We start from the raw sequence: 20,881 nt of genomic DNA on the forward strand, positions 1-20,881 counted from the left end.
TTATGATAAACACGAGACAATCGTACACGATTGTGAGACTTCCTACTCGTTTACCACCTTAGACATAGATAATACCATAGATAACCTATGATTATTGTGCTATGATTGTGAGAGGTTAGAACACAAGCAGAAGTTCATTTAAATGCCTCTAATTTTGATAACAGGGATTCCATCCAGCGGGAAATCTACACGGGCGTTACAAATAAAATCATTCTTTGAAGACGTACATGAAAAAACTGTTTTTCTTGTTAACGAAAACGGCATTATTGCTGCTAATGGGACCGAGAAAAATGTTTTATTTTTAGGCAAGTTCAGTGCTTGTTCGTCATTTTATGCTTTCATAGGTTTCACTTAATGCGACGTGTTGATTTGTTCATAAATGCATGATTGAGGATACTCCTGCATGTTACATTAAAACTTTCATTTCAGATGCTACGAAAGAGAAACAGATTCGTGGTCTTGTCATGTCTGAAGCTCAAAGGTAAACAGTTTTTTTGCGTGTGTCTAGAGGTGTTGCAATTTGTGAAGTTCCTGAAACTGTTTAAAAACATATATTCTATGTGCTACACTGTTTTCAGATTAATTAACAGAGAAGATGTTGTTATAATTGATGCTGGAAATTACATCAAAGGTAAATTAACATTTACAGACTTTCATGTTCCATCATGTAGCAAACATTGATCTCTTGAAATAATTTATTTTTGGTGTTTGTTCAGGTTATCGCTATGAGTTGTACTGCATGTCCAAAGCAAACAAGACCACTCAGTGTACAGTTCATTGCGAAGTTCCATTGAATACAGCCTGGGAATGGAACAGTATGAGAGAAAAAGAGGATGATCGCTATACTCAGGAGACATTTGATGCTCTGACAATGCGCTTTGAGCCACCAGACAGTAGGAACCGGTGGGATTCCCCTCTTTTCACTGTCCTGCCTGGAGACAAAGTTCCAACTGATGACATGTATGGTGTTTTGTTTGAGAGAAATGCTCCTCCACCCAATCAATCAACGCAGTGTGTTAGTAATACATTTCATCTTATCCAGTAACTTGTGAACACACATTTCGACCACTAATATTCAGTGTTTTTTGAACAACCATGCAGGCTTCTCATTTTTGGAATGGCACTAAGATCTATAGAAATTTTGTTGTGGCTTTTGAATAGATCAATGTAGATTGATTTAAATGAAAGTAACAAAGAGTTATGGGATGGGAGTTGCTGGTTCCAGTTGTTGCATATTATCAGTAATACTTGGTTACTGCAATTCCATAAGCAGTGTAACTTAGTTATTAATTGTTAGTGTAACTAATGCCATGTTTTGTTTCCCAGGCCCCACTATCATCAACAAACTTCCTATATGAGATGGACAAGATAACACTGGATGTTGTCTCAGTAAGTATGCTGTATTGTGATGCAGTGTAGTATGTCTGCTGACAGTTATCTGTCAATAATAGAGCTGTACCTAAAATAGGTGAATACCATCACAAATTGTAGGATTTGAGGTTTTCTGAGGTGAGTCTGAAGATGGCTGTCTTCTGAGTCATTGCTCCGTGTAGTCTGGTAGAAGTTTACCGACGTTTGAGAGGACTTTGCTGCCTCCATCATCAGGGCAATGAGTCATCACCCTGATGATGGAGTGGGCAGTGAGCCAAGATATTAAGACCTGTGGAAGTTCCTGCTATGCATGCATTTACCTTAGTTCAGTGGATTGGTCATCAGCCTGGGCAGAGATATTCATTCATTGCAGTGTGTTAATGTTACCATCAGGATTAAACTAAAATGAAATGCATTCTAGTCAAGAAATTCTCTGCCTTTCATGGAACCTGAAGGTTCACGACTATGTTCACAAGAGCCCACAACAGGTCTCTGTCCTGAGCAGAATGAATCCAGTTCACATGCACCATGTCTAGGCCTTCTGGTCTCTTCCCGTCAGGCTTTCCAACAAAAATTTTGTATGTATTTCTCATCTCACCCATAGACACTATATGCCTCACCCATCTCACTACTTTATTTGATTCAAATAATATTTGGTGAAGAGTGCAAATTATAGATATCTTCATTGTGCAGTTTTCTCCTGTCACTTCATACTTCTTAGGTCTGAATATTCTTATAAGCACCCATTTCTTCTCAATCATTGTACTTCTCTTGACGTGAGAAACAAAGTTTCACACCCATACAAAACAGCAGGTGAAACTATAGCTTTTATCGACATTGAACCTGCTTTTGGGTGTTGGCACCGTGTGGAAGTTAGGCTTGCTGTTTTATATTGGAATCAGGTGTCAGTAAGGATGAGTGGGAAGGAGACAGGATGGTACAAAACATGAAAGCTTAGACAGGCATTTTCCACAAAGATAGACTGGAAGATCATTGCCACCTAGATCTCCTGTCCTAACACCTCTCAATTTTTACTTGAGGTTATGCATAGGATCTGATTTATTCATCTGAGTATAGAGGAGGTAAGAGACAGAATCAGGAATCCAGTGCAGTGTCACTCTGGAAACGCTGATTTAAGTCTTTCAAGAACTGGATTACTGTGTGGAGGCATGTCAAGAGTTGCACACATTGAATTTATGCCACTGTGAGAATGCTTTTGAGCTGGCTTCATTGCTGTACCAAAAGCAATGAATAAATCATGTTTTAAATTCAAACATTTATCATCCTCTGTGCATTTACAGTTAGAGCCAATTTGTGTTTCATGTAATTTTAAACTCAGATGAAACCCAAAACATTTCCTCACCATCATATGAAGGAATTGCTTATATGCAGAATCAGGCCATCTTCCCATAGGAGTTTACTAGATAATTATTAATATCAATATTTGGTGTTACAGGCCATTTTGTCAGCACAGAAGTTGGGGTTGGAGGGTGAAGTTAAAATTCCAGGCTACAAGGACTGTGTGCTCTTGACTAATGGTGCCAATATGACTGCAGCTCAACTGACTCGACTGCGAAGACAGTTTCTTGCTTACACAAAACTGCACCCAACTAATGACATCAGCAAAATTGGCTCACTATTTGTGCAATTCCTTAACACAAGTCTGAGGTGAAATGTACAAGATGATGCCCTTCTAACATGAACAGTTAAGAATGAAGACAGGCAATTCATTCATTTGTATACTTATTTGCCTGCTTTCACCAGTAAGTATCTAAAGTGGTCATGGTTTTAATGTGATAATTTATAGTTTTCTTTTCTTAAAAATCTAATACTATGGAAATCTGTACATGACTCATATACTGTCCCTCTCCTCACACACTCTTTCATGCCCTAACTACACCTGTTATAACCTTCAGCTTCTTGCATTGTAAGATTGCATAGTAATTTGTAATTTCATTATGAAAATGTATTGCATTTCTAAATATTTCCTCTTTTTGACTGAGTTTCTTTTTCAACTGTGGAATCAGCACATAAAGATTCAATGTCTTGCCACAGACTCTGGTGATTGTAGGGACAATTTCTGGATCATATGCATGGCTGGAAGAGAGCTTGGAGCTGAAGAGTTCCCTGATGGACAGCAGTGTCTCAAATGTTTTAATTAAGTAAACTCAAGAACATTTTTCTTTCCAACCAATCACTTTGCACTGTGTGCTGCACCACAATGCTGAACTAAGTTTCTGATTTAGGCAAACCTCACTTAGAAGCCAAAGAAAATTGTTGTGAATTTTATAGTATGCTATAGGTACTAATCCATTGATGAGTACATATTCTGTTTATCTGTTGTTAGCATAGTTTGTAATGCATCACTTTGCCCCTGATACCCCAGCATGCAGCTTTTTTTTTAAAATGTTTCTGGTGAGACCTATATTGCCAGCAGTAAACTGCACATATTCTGCCATCATCAGACAAACATTTGGAAATGTTTGTATGTCCAATGCACAGGAATTAGTGAGCATTACTCAGCATTGAAAGGGTTAATAATACAGGTTCTTATACATGCCACATAAAACTACATTACATTTTGTGCTCATTCTAATGGACCCCACAATCCAAAAAGCACTTAACCTCATATTAACTATCTAAGGCACAACAATTATGATGTCTGTTGCCATAAGCCAATAACTGTAAGGAGCAGAGAGGAGTTTATGTAGGTACAGAAATAAAAGCACATGGGAAAAGTTGCCATCTTAATTTTTTTCATTAGAGCTTGATGCTTGCACAAAAACCATAAAGTGGTTCTCTGAGGAGAGATTAGAAAACTATAACAGATAAAAAAATATGCCTATGAAAAACAATTAAGTATAACAAGTAAATGGTTACAATCAACACATATCAAAGAGAAGAGAATTTGTGTAAACAAAATTCATCATGGACATCACTTTAAAAAACTTGTGATGTTTGGTACAAAAATACTGGGAGGTTTAAATTACAGAAATGATAGCAGCTGCACGTTTACACACAAAATGTCCTGCACCATCAAAAAAATGACTGACAGTTATTAAAGAGTAAGAGAGGAGAAACAGTTACACAAACTGCAAAGTTTCCATTGCTCAGAAACCTCCATTTTGTGTAAAAACATTTTCTAAACTTATGTAACAAATTGTGTCCATAACATAGTGTGTAGCTTTACTATATGGCAAAACTACAGTTATTATTATTATATTTTATCATTATTACTTTCTTACTTTTTAATATATGAAAACAAAGACAACTTTTTATTTCTCCACAAATGGAGTTTCAAAGTATATCTCTTCTTTCACTTTTGTACCATTTTCAAAGAAAAGAAAAAATGGAGTAACAACAATCAATATGTTGTGAAAAAATAGAAATTCACGGTGTCATGCAATGTTGGAAAGTTTAGAAAAAATGTTTTGTGGGTTCTTATAATCTATTAAGAGGGTAAATGAGTGGATACAAGAAAAGTGGAACTGCACCCTCATAACTTTCATTGACAGATCACTTCAAGCTGCAGATAACTGTCAATAGACTGCTGGTGATAGAATGTTTAAGTAAAGTTTGTCCCGCTATGTACCATGTTTTGACAGATTCTTAAACACATACTTTAGCATCTCTCAAAACTTACGCTAAATATCAGTTTGTGTTTACATAATGTTGATGTGCTGGCCAAAATGTCTCCTCCATTTTACTGATTTTACCTTCCCAAGTTCCTGTTTCTTACTTGTCTTAAATGTGTTTCACTGTTATTAGGGAAATAGTCATTGTAATGAGTTAAGGAGTTCAACAAAGAATTAGAAAAGAATGCAAATCATAAATAGCAAACATCTGAAGGTGTTAAGTCCAAGCAGTATCAAATACAAGAACAGCACAAAGTGTGATGAAACAGAAGAAAAAGTACCAGGATTTACATATGAAACGTAAGGGAATCTTAAAATCAACAAAGGAGTTTGTGTCCGTGGAAGACTGTTTATCATAGGAAATGAACATACATACAATGAAAATTTTCAAAAAGAAATATAAGACCTATGGTACAGGTTCAGAAGTAGCTCAGGACAAGTTTGTGAGTGTGAAATAATACTTTCTGACAGTGTGTCTACAAAGCAAGTTCATAGTAAAGACAAATCAAAGTGACAATCATCTCCAAAAACAAAAGTGTCAACTGCAGAGTAATTCCACAGGATGTCAGAAGCAAATATGATTGTCCTTTGAAACTTGTGGAGAAAGGGCTGGTATTAAACAACACGCTGAAAGCTTTCCAAAGCATTTCAGTCATTACTCAAGACATCACATAAAGATAATGTACCTCCCTCAAATCTAAATATGAAGAAAATGTATTATCTGTATGCCAAGAATGTAAGTGAAACAGAAAACCAGTTTCCTGAAAAATACATTGTGAAGTGTTTTAGAAAGGATATAAATTATAACATATACAGTGAGTGTCTAACAAACTCCAGACCTGACATTGACAGCTGTGGACCATGAATGAAACTATCAGAGACTGCAAGAATGATGTTGGCTACTGTTACAAGAATATAGACTGTGCAAGGCAAAAGTATGGTTGGATCCAGATAAACTGGATGAGATAGGAAAAAGCATTTGTTTTGTGTTTCAAGTATAGCATAGTAGAGAATGAACCATTCCACACACTCCAAATCAATGGTAGAAATCCCTGCAACCTGCTTTATGTCAGTTCCTGTATGTCCTAAGAAGAGATACCTATTGAGCCATCTGCCTTTATCTGATGTATTATATAGCATGCATTCTTTCAAATTTTGACCTAAGTGAGTTCACATATGCAGGATGATATTGACACAGAAGAGGCATAGTACAGTGCAGGCAGTATGGTTCAAACATCATCCCACCATTATTTGCCACTTACACTACTGAATATAATCACTTTATCCAGTGTTAATTTTATGACAAACAGATGCAGTTGTTATACTGTAGAAGGTGAATGTATGAATTTGTGATTGCCGATGTATTTTACAAAGAAGCATCATGATGAAATAAGCACTCCTTTTGTTGAAATATGTGTAATTGAAAAGCAAACCATGAATTATCTTGTGTTCATGGGAGGACTGATTTTAATCACTTAGTCTGAGACACTAAAACTTGTGTGCTTACACAACAGATTGAACAAAAGATGAGTCTTCTGGGACGCTGCACCATGTGGTCTAGTGTACCAATGTTTCAAAGGGGCTTGTTGCCTCCATCTCATTTGCCCTGATGATGGAGGCAAACACCTCTGAAACATCAGTAAACTTATAACATATAACAATCACCTTGCAAGGCTCACAAGTTTGAATTCTGAGAGTCACTGGCATGTCAGAGTAATAAGCACAGATGTGGTGTGTGTCTACGAGTTCTGTACATGCCCAGCCATCCACTTGTTGGCATTATCCTAATATAGTGTATAAACCAGACCTACCTCTAACAAAACTGTGCCAACCATGCTAGAGGTGATAGGACCTCTATGTCCCAACTACACAGAACATGTTTATAACATGCAGAAAGGGGGGAGGGGGTTACACCAGGGGAACATTCTGGAAATCCATCTGCCCAACACCGAATCATGTCATCTTTCAACCAACCTAATCAAAATTTAACCAATGAGATGCTGTGTCCAAGACACCCATCTGTACCGAGGTTATGAGGGGTACCACTCTACTTGAAGAATTTAGATGTCATTACATCAAACAGTCAAAGTATTAATCTAATCACAAACTTGCTTTATCCAAATTGTACATCAGTATTCATGCCATCACTGTGCTCTTGCACACCAGTATAATCATTCCTCATGTAAACTGTTGCCCAAAAGTGTACTTGCAGCTAGAAGCCTTTTATCAGTGGTATCCACTTAAGTACTCACTGCTTGCAGGCACCAAGGCAAATTATCACTGCTGTGTTATCTGTTGGATTCTTACCATTCTATTTGGACCATGAGACTGAAACATTCAACTTCCCATTTCTTCTATCTGCTTGTTCATATGCATGACTGCACATAAATTATTTTGCGCCCTTTTATCCAATGACACTTCATCAACCAGTAACCAACATGGCATATCCTAGTGTTTTGCTTGGTTTCAATTTGTAAGACATAAGTTTTTACAGGAACCTGTTCACAGAAACATTATAATTTGTGATAATGAATTAGTGATATGGTAAAAAGATTCTTGTGGTTGGGAAACAATCACAGTGAGAATAGTGAAGCATATATTGTAAGTAATAAAGGAGATAAGTTAGCAATTTGCTATTGAAATGACCATGACTGCTGGGTGGAAATTGGGGGGGGGGGGCACAATTCATATATAACAAATTTCTCACTGACAGGCTATCTAAACACCGCCATAGTCTTAGTTTAGAGGACATTTAAATACTGACTTGAAGGGTTAAGTGTTTCAAGGAGTATTTGTCCATGTGAAGTGTTAAATGTAGTGGAGCCACTGACTCATTAAAGTAATTGTCATATTTCAACCATCATCACTGTACATTAATATAATGGTGACAGTCCACAATGAATCATCCTACATCATATGCCTGCCAGACATCATTGCCACCACCCAATATCCCCTGAAACCAATAGGTCTTGCTAGAAAGCCTCACAACTATACCAATGTCAGTTCCCTAAACCATGTAACAAAGCACCAAACAACGCCCAGTACTTCAACCTGCAATATTGCACCAAGGGAGTCAACTGCAGGAGTGATGACTGTAAGTAGCCAAAGTAGCCCATTGTAAACCTCTACCAGACTACATGATGCAACATACCAGAAGACATCTTCATACTCACTGCCATGAGCACCTGAAATCTCACAAACTGAACAAAATTAACAAAAAAATATGAACAATGTGTGTGTACCATATCAAAATATATATTGTATTTTTAAAAATGTACATTCCTGTCAAAACTTGTTATCTTCATTTTGTTTGTTTTTCTCCTAAAATTCAACAACTTTCAACTTCAGGCAACACAATGAACTTAAGATTTTTAAGAGGTACTATCTGTGAAAATTTTAAATTTGATAGCTGGAAAACATATTAGCTGCAGAACTTTTTAAAATGGTTTCCTGTAAAATTGGATTTTGTACATACCAGCTTAAGGTTTTCTACCACAGAGACACAAAGCTTTCAAACATTACAGTCCAAAAAAATGTAACATTAGCAACATTTCAGCAACAAGAAATAAAATGACAACAGTTACAGACAAAATATTAAATTTAAAAATGACTATTCTGAAGAAGCACAGTGTATAACAGATATAAAAGGATATGAAACATGTTAAGGCAGTAACAACTAAACAAAGAAACAGCACCACAGGCCAGTGAGATGTCAAAACAGGGCCAAACATATTCTTACTGATATTACCACACTTCTGAACTACAGTTAAATGTGTAAAACATATATGAATTCAAAATGCTGTAACATAGTTCAACTCAATTTGCAGCACACTGGTTGAGAAACATTCGAATAGGCCATAATCATTTTCTTGGCAACTTCCATACTATATATTCCACCTCCATCAGTTCTGCAGCAAAAGTGCGGGACATGGCACAAACTGTTGATTACCCAACATACTGCTAATATATCATATACTTGATGAAATGCAGGTCTGGCCCATGGGCCGGTGAATGCTTTGCTCAACAAAAACCTATCCCTTGTCTAGTTATAATACTATACAACTATGCTCATTATGAAAGCTTTCACAAAGACATGTACAACTCGGAAAATACTTTCACTAAGCTGAAACCGAAATAATCTCCAAGAAATGTTATGTTATGAGAGTGCAGGGTTTGTTGAAAATATGTGCAAATTACACAAATTTCTCTGTGACTGCAAAACTTCTCGTTTCAAACAAAGCTGATGAAGCACTGGAACCAACTGGTTCCATAATCCAACAACAGGTATGCTTCAATTTTTCCAATTTATTTAAGACCAGAATGAAATTATGGAATATATTTACAACACTAATTTTGCATGAAGCACAATGTGATTTGCAAACAAAATAAACTGAAAATCCATTGCAATAAATTAACAAGAGAATGTGCTTCAAATCTTCAATCACAAACAGCAATAAACCTGCAGAAAGAAAACTCAGTCAAGGATTGGAAAGATATACTATTAAGATGGAGGGATTGAAGAACATGTCACTTTGACCAATCTTACAGTCACAGAGAATAATCAATACAATACTTTTGCAGGAGCTAGTATGTGACAATTGCTACAGCTTACCTATCACAAAACTTACATGTAATAAACAGCACAGGATAGTAGTACCAGCATTCAGACAATACTACTGTTACTACATATTACATCACCAAGTTCAAGTAACATAACAATAACTAGCAGCGATAGCTGCAACAGCAGATGCTACACACAGACTTAGCTTCCAAACAATCTCACTGTGGGTGGTGACAGCCTTCTTGTAGAAGTTAGCTGATGTTTCAGAGGTACTTACGGCCTCCATCATGAGGGTGGTAAGGGACTCATCACCCTCATGATGGAGGCAGTAAGCACCTCAAATGTCAGTAAACTTTTACGAGACGACAGAGCTCAATATCCCAGATGGCTGCTTTCTTACTCACCACTGTGAGAACCTGAAATCTTGCATACCTCAGTAAAATAACATCTCAGATGCTAATAAATACAGACTTAAATCTATAATTCATATAAACTGACACTTTCATACAGCTATTCTCATATGTGCGTTGAATGCACAATATTCCATAAAAGATAATCAATACATTTTGCAGAAACACATTCTGTGTTCTTACCCCATGACTGTGCAAATTTTGATTCAGATCATGACTATTCAGCAGTCAGTCATTCGAGGTGTAAAGATACAAGGCTATATTAATATAGAATTGTCTCTCCTTTATCTAGCGGTGTGATCCATAACAAAAATTCTACTAGTAATTTTTAAAGAGATCAAATTTCAAACTGTACACAATATGACACAAAACATCTGATGGTCACCAAGTACACATGGAAAAACACTTGCAGCTATTAACACATATTCACATATTTTCATAAGATTTATATTAAATCTCTAATAGGCTATTCTGACTGCATTATAATTTGATCCTAATAGGACAACTTGAAAAATAATTTTACACTAATCAAGTCCAGACTTCAGAAACTTAAGAGAAACCTAGAATTTACTTCTGATCAATAATAACTCAATTACAAATAACAGTAACAAAATTTAAAAATATATACATACTAAAGATCAGTAAAAAAAGTAAAAAGGAAAGTTACATATGTGACGAACATCAAATTTATTTGGGTTGCCACATATCTTAGTACAATAGAGAGATTCGCACTGTACATAACTGAAGTCAGTCTGTAATGTAGTATCTGCTCAAGACTGAGACGAGATCCAAGAACTGTGATGTACTTGCACAGCAAGTGCTACAAACAAATGAGTTTACTTGAACTTGACTTCAACCAACCCTAAAAGTTCAACTATATCTCATTACAGCACAGAGGAAACAATAGTGATTGACTTCCTCTGTTGGCCCCAACTACAAGTGACATTCCTACCTGTTCACAGATCATCACTGTATTATATTTTTCTTCAGCAAAGTTGCATGACATTGTGCTACTACTACAATATACAGTATTTCAAGACAGTATTTTTGTTTTCTAGTTGCTACTTTGTAGTAAACTTTCTGCTTTACTATCGTTATATTTCAAAATGACGCGCTTTCACAGCATGACCTCTCAATGCTTCCAGCATCATGATGACAGGTTATGAAAATGGCAGGAAAGTGTAACAATTAAACTGTTCAACACCTCACCATCAATATTCTCTGCTTTACAGCCTCAGAATATCTGAAATACTACATAAAACCTCTCCTTACTACAGGGTGGATTTCCTCCTGCTTGATCACGAGGCCCTGGACAGTTGCACATCCAAAGCAGCAGCAGCAGTAGGTTATAACACACTCCCACCATTATGCACCGTGTTTTTCAGTGTCTGTTAATTAATTTCTCGAAACAATTCAGTGCTATATAACATGGCTTGAGTGAGGTATACTACTGAACACCATGCATGTTTAGTTAACTATTTCAAATACGAGTCTGCCGGAAAATGTTGCAAAAAATTTCAGCATAAGTTTCCAAAAAGAATCAATTACTACAAGTAGGAAAACAACAGGATTGTTTCTGCACAAAAAGCCAGTTAGGAAATGAACTGTCCTGACAGAAGACATTGGAAGACACTGGTGCTAGACTTGAAACTTTACCTACAAAATCTATGAAACAAGTACAGGAGATAGGTGCTTCAAGAACATCAGGACAAAGGACCACAAAACCATTAAAACTGTGACCCTGTAAGAAGATAGTTCATGCATTGAAGGAACATGATCTGACTGCCAGAATAAATCTTAGAAATTGTTTCTTAGGTTTATACATGATAGAGAAGTTGATCTACAACCAGTTTCTTTCTGATGTGGCCTGGTATTCCTTACATAGGTAAATTCACAGTATAATTAGTACGGGAGTGCAAAAAATTCACAACTTACTCACAAACGTCCTCTTCATAATAAAATAATGTGATAAGTGCACACAGGATAATTGGACCTACTTTCATCAATTGCTACCCCTGTGAAGGCATGGCAGGTTGGGGCCCAGCTGGCTGTCTGTGTGGCTGCTACTTTGCACTCAAGAAGGAAGAAATCCACCCTGAATGAACAAAGATAAGGCCCTAACAACAAGAAAGGAAAGATAACACTGAAATCCTTGAATCAAAATAGACATTAAAAGTGACCCTTAAAACAAAAGAAAATATGTTTGTGGGAACAGACAGCAACCCCCATTTTCTAAATGGCACACCACCAGGCCTCGGCAGGGTATCTAAATGTCTACAAGGGGTGTATGTGCCTTGAAGGATGCCTTACGTATTTTATCAGAGTTAACACTTCAAAAATGACTAGACAAGGATAAATGACAGCTTCACATGGGTGCTGTTTTTTTGTTAAGCAGGTTTAGATGAAACAGTACTGTGGTGGAAGCTTTTACCACAGTATGCAGTGGATATGTCATTAGTGTCACAAATTTTTAGTTCACTTTTTAACATACATTTAATTTGTAATTACCTTCTACAAACTGATATATTTCAGTGTGCAAACATCCAGTAATGTCTGACAATTCTTCATATAAGCCTAAAATATGATGTAGTTTGTCATGCAAACAGGCTTAATTTGTTACTTGTCTTGTGTTTTTAAATATAAATCTGACATGAAATAAACTGTTTTTTATACTGGTACAACCTCAGTGTATTCCAAACATGATAATATGATTAATCTTCAGTTAAGAAGCTGGGCTCTAGGGTTCGTATGGGTGTGAGCAGTCAGGCCTAACCCAGCTGAATTCTACTGAATGTTTATAGCTAACAGTAACTCGCTGACAAGCTGGCACAAAAACTTTAAAGTGGGGACAAGTGGACATGCCAGAGAATATGTGAATGTATCTTGGCAGTTAGCAAGAGACAGAGTGGCATGAGTGGTAAGGTAGCAAGAAACGATTTGTGTTGGACCTCAGAGTGATAAAGTTACTCCACTTTTCTTTGGACTTACATTCTGAACCCCAAACGTTGAGACTATGATTTAATTTTCATATAACCATGAAGTTGAGCTTTCCACTAAAGAGATATAATTTAGATCAAATATACATGCAGGACTGAGCCACCGAGAAAAAGCACCCATGTACTCAACTGGATATATACAGCCCAGTTAAGATACTCATGTGTCAAAACCATGAAGAGATCTTGCATCACTCAATGAATGTCATCTTACTGTCAATTATTCTTTGTGTAATACTCTTCGCTCCCTCTGAGAAACCCAAAGTCCCTAAGAATGATTCTTGTTTTTTAGCCAAATTGCAAAGAGTACATCCTCCTCCTTACAAGTCCAGCCTTTAGACATGAGCAGTTCCTGGAGGCAATTGTGATGCACTAAGGAAAGAGTAAGTGGTTAAAAGAAGGTATCATAAGAATGATGCCCTAGGTGTAGGGAGGACATGAAGAAGTCAGTCATGGTTGTTAAAATCATTTGCAACAAACTTCTTGCAACTTTGTTTATAGTATAACAGATTCAAATGAACTAACAGATCGTTTATAAGCCAGGAACCTATTCTGTAAATGAGAAATACCTTACTAGAAACTACTAGAAATTTTCACACTGAAAATTATGAATAAAAAGTGCAACGAAGACATACGGAAATATGTTGCATTACTTATATAAAATTTAAAATCTTTAAACATTTCCATGTTATCTGGTTAATGAATTATACACACACACTGTGGAATGCCACTTTTAATACAACTGGACACTATTTCAGTTTATGACACGAAGTAGAGAAAACTACTAAATTTTTTAGATTTGTACATTGATCTGTATCACATGGGAAAGTCACTTGAAGTTCAAAAGTCATATGTTTATAATATATACTGTTACATGTATTTACAAATGCCAATCCTTGTACTATGCTTTCTTTAAGAATAATAATTTGTGTATTGGTTGAACAAATTCAAATTGTATTTATCCCTTCAACCATTTCTTTCTTCTATACAAAAAAGTGCTTCCCCCCATTCGAGCACTACAGTACAGCATATTTACATCTGTTCATCTATTTATCACTATTCTCTATATTATGCTCGGCAATCCAATGGTCCAGATGAATGTCACCAGTCTGACACTGACTTGGGATTTGCACAAGAGTTCCTGCAGAAAATACAACTTTGTAACTGTACAGCCCTCTTCTTACTTACTTCCCATGCATTTACATCTTCTAATCTGGGGGAAGAAAGGTGAAGAGCTTGAACCTGTCTCGGATGTGTGGGCGAACGTCTTCCTTCTGAAGAGAAAAACAATATATTATGAGAAAATAAAAACAACTTGGACTTGAACAATTCCTAGTTAACTTGAACATAATAAGTCTAAAAATAAGACACAAACTACATGTTAGATTTCTGTCTTCTGGGTTATTGCGCTGTGTAGTCTGGTCGATGTTAACCAACGTTTCAGAGGTCATACTGCCTCCGTCATCGCCCTGATGACGGAGGCAGTATGACCTCTGAAACGTTGGTTAACATCGACCAGACTACACAGCGCAATAACCCAGAAGACAGAAATCTTCATATTCACCGCTGTGAGAACCTCAAGTCTTACATACATGTTAGAAATTTGAGGAGTGGGAGAGGCTTTTAATAAAACAGTGAGTTTATTTATTTTCAGTTTTCTTTACTGCCACTTTATTCCTCATAAACAGCTGCATTTCATACTACTGGAGATATTTCAGTTGGTAGCGTGCTTGCTAGTGGTGCAGCCAACCAGTGTTCCATTGTCACATATGTTAATTTTATCTTTTTTAAAATACCATGTATATCACGGCCATGGAGACCATGATATATATATATGGTAATTAGAAAACTTTAAAACTTGAGTTTAGCATCATCTACTAAGAACTATAATACATGCTCCAATTAACAGAGAAAAATTACTACATCCACCGAAACTCATTATATTTCTTGCTTCTGGAAAATCTACCCCTGCTCCAGAAAAAAAAATTGACTGTGCTGTCTGTTTACTTACCATCTGAACAAGGTCCTCCAAGAAAGGCAGGAGCTTCATAAGCTCATTGTCATTCTGATCAACAAACCAACTTTCAATTGGGATCCCATTCTCCAACTGAAGTAAGAAACATTTTTGGGTAAACATACTTAGCTGCCTGTCTTTATAAACAAACACGCCAAAGTTAGAGATATGCTGACAGAAATTTCCAGACTCCAAATTTGAATTGTATTTCAATTCAGCCTCAAACTTGAAACTTTCAATGTTTGCTCATTAGATGTGCATTCCTGATGCATTATACAAATCATGTTTCAGGACAGAAAGTCTTACAACCAAGTCCATTTTACATACTGAAAATATTTTTCTCATCAGTCTTAATCTAAATATACCATCCCTCTAAGCAAATTTCTTTATATTCATGATTTGATTACATGTTTCCCCCAAGCACAATGGGTTACAGTCCAGTAGCTTTAAACATTTAAAAGCAGTAGAACATTTTCTGTTATCTGATAGATTTATATTGCCCTAGAGCTGCACATAAGAAACAATTTCAAGCAATACTTAATGCTCTGGGTTCAAATTCATATTTCAATGTTTCCTGTAGATACATATAGTAACAATGCTGGGATACAACACATAGACAAATAACAGTAAATTTCAGCTGTAATGCTTGGTTTACTATATAATAAAATGTATGCAGTTTACATACAAAAGAACTGTCAACCTTTAACTGTGCTGAATTATTTTCAGCATTTGTTTCACATAATAGATTTCCAACTGCAGGCATTCAACCACGATCTATATAAGTGACTTTTCAGATAGCACATGTGGCTCAGTGTATGGAACGTTCTTACAGTTTACATCACAGAAAGCAGATGACTTTCACAATAAGGTATTAAGAATGAACTGAATGTGCAACGTGTGAAACAAAATACCTCATTTAAGTATTACTATTTCAAGATGTTAAAACTTGTTGCTTTGGCCAAATTATTAGGCTGCATGGGTAGTCTGACAACTATTTAGTTAGGCCTGAATGTGTTAATATAAAGTGTCATTAAAATCCATTCACTAGAGACTAACACACAGGCATAACCTACAGAAAAACAAACCATGCTACTCAGGGCCACAACAGCAAAAAGCAAACATTTTATTTGTTACAAAAGCTAATATCCATAAAAGTTCTTCTTCAATTAACCACCTTTTACCACATGAAGTTATATACAAATGCAGTAAGAACAGATCAAATGATAATTTCCAAAGGAAGCTTCTGTAGCAAAAATGAAGGGGAAAAATCAAATGAGACTGCAATCACCTCACAGCTACAAAATGAGGAGATTGTAGAGGGGTGTACATTTGTGAATAATGCTCACAATGATCAAATGTCTGAGGTGCAACAATCCAGGGGAAAACTCCAGACTACCAAGCCAATTGCAGTGTTCAACTACAATAAATATAAAATTAAGGATGACAAATGTGACCAACTCATATCTATTCTTGTCTACAAAAATCCCTGAAATATTGGAAGAAACGTTCTTTCGTTTGCATGATCTAACAATAGTAAATTCTCAGATCTTATATGATAAAAACAGTAATGAGAAAAAAAATCTCCATTAATTTTGTAAAGAAGTTTCAGAAGAACTACTCAGTAACACAGGGACACAAATTACTGGAAAATCTGAAACCACTGAAGACTTATGGGACAAGATCATTTAGCACACATAATCCCATCCAAGTAAAGTACAGCTGTCCTGCTATACACCATAGAGGTGCTTGAGGGATGAGGAGGTAAGTTCCTACTCATTCTTGACCTCAGCAATAGATGGGGGTAAGTGGTCAACATCACATCCTGGCTGACTTAATCCCTGGTACCCACTGGATAGTGTCTGGGTGGGCCCCAGAGTTAGTTTGGATGGAGAGACTATAAGAAAAATGCTTTGACCCTATTGGGGATAAAACCCCAGCCATCCAATACATAGACAAGGCAAGGAAGGATGTACAAAACTGGCTTTTCATAAAGCAGCAATAAAATAATTTTTTTCAAATACCTTTTAAATCTATCAGCAAGGCAAATATAAACATTCAACTGCCTCAGAAATAAAACTGTTAACACATGTGCACGCATACAAACTTTTCATAAGCTTTCACTTTTCTCACAATAAAAGTATACATTACCTGATATCCAAAAGCATGCGGAGAATTGTCAATTATAATGGTCCTTGACAGGTCTCGGCCAAGAATAGAGAGATCCTTAATGTAGTTCCCATTAACACACACACAATGCTCCCGAAACAGGCGGTACCTAACGCACAAAAATTACCAGCATAAGGCTTCCATAATGGACTTACCGAGAAATTCTTAGTTTTCATAAAGCAACTGTTCACTATGTTGTACTAGCTGCATACCTATGGTTCATTCCTTTATTTAGTGCTATTCTCTAAGCTCCAACCAAAATTTTTCCACATAAGATTTTACTCAGTTTACTATATATATAAATAGAGGAGTTCCATGGGATGAAATCGTATTGAAGTCAGTATTTTCATACTGCTCGAAATACTACAATTGTAAATATGTTACATGCAAATTATTGTGGTGGTGGTGTAACTACTTATGTTAATAATAACCTTTTGTGCATTAGTTTTGTTCATCATAAACTTCTATTTGGGAATAACTTAAATAAATACTGATCTTATGTTAATTCATTAGCACTGCAATTATTTTGGAGAAATGACAAGCAAATTCCCCCTCCCCAAAACCAGGTGACATATGTAGAATAATTAATATTTGTCCATTGTCACACATTCCTCTATATTACTAAAACAATTAGGGGTCTTGGCCACATGTTTTAGTGTAACTACTGCTAACATCAGTCCTACTAAATAATGAACACACTGCTCAACAAAATGAAATTTAGTAATCACAAAACTAAACAAATAACATAATACCAAACTGTGGAGCCTGGGGCATTCACCCCAATTTACTATTTATTTTTAATCTTTTTTTATGCTCACTAAATCAAGACATGTTTATACCTATGTACAATATCATTACAGACCTGGCATGTGATGTATATCAAAAGAATGGGAACTCACTTTATCCATCTTCTAGTGGGGTCCAGCAAGTTCAGGAGCTTATCTGCGTACACTCGTTTAGATGCAGTGAACAGAATCACCTCAAACATGCAAGACACCCTCTCCAGGAACTCACGAAAATATGGCCGAGTTCTCACAAAGACAGTGTAGCTGCAGTCTTGGAACAGGACTGGGAAGCTGAAAGACGCATCTTTCAATTCCTGAAGGCTACAGTGAACAAGTGTCTCATCCTGCAGAGCAAAAAAATATACAGATTTTTCACAAAGTGGGATATGTAATTTCCTCTCATGTATGGGCACAGCTTGAAGTATGTGACAGACAGTATCAATCTGTTTTAAAATGAACAGGCGTTACATGTTTATACAAGAAGAATTAAAAGCTAAATATGTTATTACAGGTATGACATAATTAAATAAATCAACATGGTTTTAGGATGATGGGGAAAAGGCATGTTAAATTAAAATTTAAGACTGAAGACTTCCACCGTGGCATACCCAGTATTGTTAATGTTTGTTTTCCTACTGCAAATTGTCAAACACTAAGAATAATGGGTACTTGTTTGTTATCGGACACAAAACGGGAGAGTCGAATATCTGGACTTGGATTTGACGGAAAACTGTGCATGCGTATCAGTATACCCATATACTCGGTTGTTGTTATCTGTTGGTTAAAAATTAAATTAAATCCGTGGCGTAACAGCTCCAGAGAGCCAAAGCCGACTAGCTTGACTGCTGGCCTCACATTCACACGCCTAAGCAGAGGTGAACGATCATCCAACCAGATATAGGATGACGTGTTGTCAGCACGACGAACCCCCAGCCATTGCTAGTTTTCCTGACCGGATTACGCTACCCATTGTAGCTCCCCAATTTCCTCATGAAACTGGGTTGGCACTGATCCCATACACTGGTCGAAAGCTCATGAGAAAATTTCTTCTCGCCTGAGACTCGAACCAGCACGCATTCCATATCACCGGTCCGAAGCATGATGCCTCAGACCGCACGGCTACGGCGCAGGATGTTATCTGTTAGTTCGTTCAGTTATTTATTGCTGTTCGGTACCATGTTAAAAATTTGAGATTTACCAAACAGTGAGGAAGATTCTGTCTCTTTTCTGCAGGATGAAGGAATACTAGCGAAAGAGAGGTACTGTGCGAATAATCACATTATGAAACTATATTTCAGTGATATTAACATCTCATGCATATCCAAATAAAATATAATAATTTGTCATTTATTGAAATAAAATATAATAACTTTCAAGTATATGTCATTTATCCAGACACATTAACCTAACCTAACCTATTTTTAAAGCGATGTGTCCCGATAACCCACAAGTACCAAATAATGCTAGTTGAAAACCTGGGGAAAAACTGATTTTGATGAAATTTAATACCAGGGAATTTATGAAAAATTGTTGAGACCTTTAAACTTTCATTTACAGCAGACAATTTTAAAGACAACTTTACACAAAAACACAAACATATTTTTAAGCTTATTTTGTTACATACAGAAATTCATCAGTAACACAACACACAATTTTACCATTGGTATCCATTACTGCAAAGCATTTTAATTGTGTAACCATTTGCCTTGAAATAAAAAGACCAGGATATTCAGATTTTGATGAAGTAAATGTAATTAAGCACAGCCTTCTTTGCACCTTCTCACAAATGTTAAAGGTTAAATTTTGGTAACCACACGAATATTGCTGAGATATTCATATGTTTCCAAACTTATTGGTATTATCTTCCAAACTTTGTTTCAGTTTTCAGAGTCACTTTGCAAGATACTTACCCACTAAAATTAAAATACAACAATTTTTAGGCAAATGATTTATTCTTTTTACACAGTATCCTTTATAAGCTTTTAGGGTTTTTAATTGGATTTCAGTAAATATGATAGAACATACAGCACAGACCACATAGACAGTGTCTCAATGTCACTCACCAAATCCAGAACCAGGGAAAATTCTGGGCTGCTCCTGGTTTTTAGAGGAAGAGCAGGACATCTGGCCCTCATCTCCAACGTTAGTGGGGGCAGATCCTTGATGAACAGGTAGGGGTCAAATGGCTCCCAATCATCATCAGCCTCCACACCACTTTCTTCTACAACCTCCTCTGCCACCGCCATCTCCACATCTGCGCAGATCTCATTTTCAACACGAACAGCAATAACATGTTCAGACAGATTATACAAATAAAAAGACCTAGAGTGAAAATGCATTAAAAGATCTGTGCATTACTACATGGGAGAGTCCTGTAATTGGTCTCGAGACATTACCTACATATTTTCACTACAAAGACACTACTTCATATACTTAACCCTTCATTGGTTTATTAAATAGCAGTAAGAGTTGTAGCAGGGGACCCCGTCAATTGTTATCCTCTGATTCAGTGCTTGTTTTGCAGTATGGTACTCAACCCTCGGCTAACTCCTTAGCCGAAATATTAAGTGTCGACCCTCTTGTTTCTTTGTAACACAGGTTTCCACAGCGGTGAGTATGAAGATTTCTGTCTTCAGGGTTGTTGCGCGGTGTAGTATGGTAGATGTTTACCAACGTTTCGGAGGTGACACTGCCTCCGTCATCAGGGCAATGAATGTGCCAAATGGAATTTGGCACATTCATTGCCCTTAATGAGTATCATAATAACTTTTTTCCAGACAACATAAGTCTCATAATAATGAGTTTCTACTTTATTTCATAAATGTATAAAAAGTATTTTGGAAGTAAAAAAAGTCTCCTTTCCTTCTACAACTTTTATTTAAAACTTCACTACAATTAACAATCAATTATTTGGTCATCAATCTAACCAAATGGCAATATGTGAAC

General features: G+C 36.4%; 2 protein-coding genes across 8 annotated transcripts in view; one reads left to right on the forward strand and one right to left on the reverse strand.

Moving 5' to 3' along the window:
• The first annotated feature begins 9 nt into the window (after positions 1-9).
• On the forward strand, positions 10-7,869 carry LOC110829900 (protein KTI12 homolog). 2 transcript variants are annotated; one of them, XR_002543120.2, is made up of 7 exons: positions 10-305; positions 430-481; positions 579-631; positions 717-1,015; positions 1,327-1,389; positions 2,828-3,134; positions 5,140-7,869. XR_002543120.2 is itself a non-coding variant. In XM_022064093.2 (6 exons), the coding sequence occupies exons 1-6, from the start codon at positions 143-145 to the stop codon at positions 3,041-3,043; spliced, it is 846 nt and encodes a 281-aa protein (XP_021919785.1). In that variant the 5' UTR covers positions 10-142; the 3' UTR covers positions 3,044-4,112. The 2 variants fall into 2 exon arrangements, 1 of the variants encoding a protein (XP_021919785.1); XM_022064093.2 differs by lacking the exon at positions 5,140-7,869 and having other exon boundaries at positions 2,828-4,112.
• Positions 4,107-20,881, reverse strand: part of LOC110836149 (CTD small phosphatase-like protein 2) — a 38,432-nt gene continuing 21,657 nt past the window's right edge. For 5 of the 6 annotated variants that reach the window (XM_087351579.1, XM_087351575.1, XM_087351580.1 and 2 more), the window contains 5 exons: positions 19,999-20,189; positions 18,050-18,279; positions 17,133-17,259; positions 14,982-15,077; positions 4,107-14,244 (listed from right to left, as the gene is read on the reverse strand). In XM_087351579.1, the coding sequence (XP_087207705.1) occupies positions 14,179-14,244; positions 14,982-15,077; positions 17,133-17,259; positions 18,050-18,279; positions 19,999-20,189 (710 nt within the window). In that variant the 3' untranslated portion in view covers positions 4,107-14,178. The remainder of the gene's footprint in view (positions 14,245-14,981; positions 15,078-17,132; positions 17,260-18,049; positions 18,280-19,998; positions 20,190-20,881) is intronic. The other variant, XM_087351577.1, reaches the window with a different exon arrangement.

Source organism: Zootermopsis nevadensis, unplaced genomic scaffold (assembly GCF_977971745.1).
Source record: "Zootermopsis nevadensis isolate Lab colony 2312 unplaced genomic scaffold, Znev_1.0 Znev_ptg000019l, whole genome shotgun sequence".
Taxonomy (NCBI): Eukaryota; Metazoa; Arthropoda; class Insecta; order Blattodea; family Termopsidae; genus Zootermopsis; species Zootermopsis nevadensis.